At 47.9% G+C, this 2,129-nt stretch overlaps 1 protein-coding gene across 1 annotated transcript; it reads left to right on the top strand.

The window, feature by feature from the left end:
* The first annotated feature begins 764 nt into the window (after positions 1–764).
* On the top strand, positions 765–1,756 carry LOC103427330 (ethylene-responsive transcription factor 4-like). The gene is given in 1 exon segment (NM_001328880.1): positions 765–1,756. A coding segment is annotated over 1 exon segment (693 nt). The 5' UTR covers positions 765–815; the 3' UTR covers positions 1,509–1,756.
* Positions 1,757–2,129: the final 373 nt, after the last annotated feature.

Raw genomic sequence — 2,129 nt, 5'->3', positions numbered from 1 at the left:
TGGATTTAGAACTCAAATTTGAGAATGTGGATTGGGAGATGGTTGGTTCCAAACGCAAATGTTGTTCTTCTTGTTGAAATAACATTTTTCCTTGTAGGTATGAGCTCCACCTTAGATGAAACTCAAATATTAGTTTTAAATTGACTAAAAATTTTATATAGGTTTTAACTTTCCACTGCATTGTAGTGAAAAAGATTGTTATTTGGACTCAAATATAACATTTTAAGTTCAAACCTGCTGATGCATTGGACATGGCCTGATAAATAAATTCGTAATCTTATGATGAAAAAGAGGTTCAAAAAATGATTGCATAACGAGATTTTATTGATACAAAAAGGAAAAAACTTCCATTGCAAAAGGATATATATATAAAAACATCTAAAATGGAAAAAAAAAAATCTTTTAATTAAATCTTAGTTACCAAACAAGGCAAGAACGTTGCTGTATATACTGCATAGTATTATATACCAAGGTAAACACAATGTATGTATAGTGTACGACAAGGAGCATTCAATTTGTAGAGGGGAAGGGGTTGGTTAAAAATCTATAAAACAGGAAAGAAAAAGGGAGAAAATACGTGGCGCGAGGTGAGAGGTGGTCAGAAGTAACCGAGGTGGTTCGTGCAAGAGAAGCCACATTAGGCTTAGATTGTGCACTCTCCACTCTCCACAACACACAAGCGCCCAAAAAGGAGCGTCGCTTTAACACTCTCTCCTCGCTATAAAAACCCACCTTCCCTCCCCTCTCTCTCCTCAGCCAACCCTCTTTCTCTCAACATTTTTTACCACAAGGCTCGCATCTTTCTCCAAGCAGCCATGGCTCCGACGACGGCGAAGTCCCTACCCAAATCCGGCTCTGAGGACCAGAATCCGACATCCAACGAGATCCGGTACCGGGGTGTCCGGAAGAGGCCTTGGGGACGCTACGCCGCCGAGATCAGAGATCCCGGGAAGAAGACCCGCGTCTGGCTTGGGACCTTCGACACCGCCGAGGAGGCAGCGCGTGCGTACGACAAGGCCGCGCGTGAGTTTCGCGGAGGCAAGGCGAAGACTAACTTCCCCACCCCCTCTGAGCTCCAGCTCGACGCCGTCAACATCGTCAACATGAACAACGCCGCCAAATCAGCGGCGGCGACGAACGTCAGCAACAGTCCCAGCAGCCAGAGCAGCACCGTGGAGTCCTCCTCGCCGCCGCCTCCGCCGCCACTCGACCTCACTCTCAAAAACCCCCGTTTCTCCACCGGCGGCGGCTACTTCACCGCTGCGAGCGGCTTCCGCCCGCTCCCCGTGCCCCGTCCCGTGTTCTTCTTCGACGCCTTCCCACGGGCCGACGGCGCCGCCGCCCTCCAGCTCGCCCGCGAAACTTGCAGGTTCGACCGCCCCGCTCCCATATCCGGCTCGGCCCACAGCGACTCCTCCACGTCCTCGGTCGTCGACTTCGAGCGTAGCTCCCGCAACGTACGGCTCGATCTCGACCTGAACCTCCCTCCCCCCTCGGAAGTCGCCTAAACTCCGGCCGCCCGCCGCGAAAGATCACCGCTTTTCTTTCTTTCCGGTCCAAATTTGTTCCTTTTTTATGGTAGGAAAAAAAACAAAAAAAACCCCTGTTAGAAAACGAGAAAGCTAGCAACGCTCGAGCTGTCATGTATTTTGAAATTAGCCCCTACATGCAGTTGTATAATGTTAAACTGCTCCACAGCTCCTTGTGTATATACCCAAAGCGAAAAGAAAAAAAAACCCACCCGACCTTTTTCTAATTTTCCTTTTTGTTTTCAAGTCCCATCTGAGAAATCTTACTTTTCTCTCTGTTGTTCCGTTCGTAGTTATATGTTCAGAAATCTGCTATGAAATGAAACATTTCATCCTGTATCGTCACTCGATTGTTATTTCGTATTTGCTGTTCGGATCCGAACAACCGTCCAACAAAACCCCTTTTTTATTTCGTGAAATTTTACGTTAGATTTATCTTGTTTGGATAATCTGTGCCGTCGATCCAACAGACATGTCGCCGGCATTGTTTCCCGATTGACAATCCTTGTCGCGCGGCGCGGTTGCGACACCAATAACGTGCGCAGCAGCCGCCTGTTTTCACTATCAGGTGCGCACGTTACAGAAAAATCTCCCCTGCTT

Source organism: Malus domestica, chromosome 03, assembly GCF_042453785.1.
Source record: "Malus domestica chromosome 03, GDT2T_hap1".
NCBI classification, from domain to species: Eukaryota; Viridiplantae; Streptophyta; class Magnoliopsida; order Rosales; family Rosaceae; genus Malus; species Malus domestica.
The sequence above is the reverse complement of the archived record's forward strand: the minus strand, read 5'-3'. Positions and strand labels throughout refer to the sequence as shown.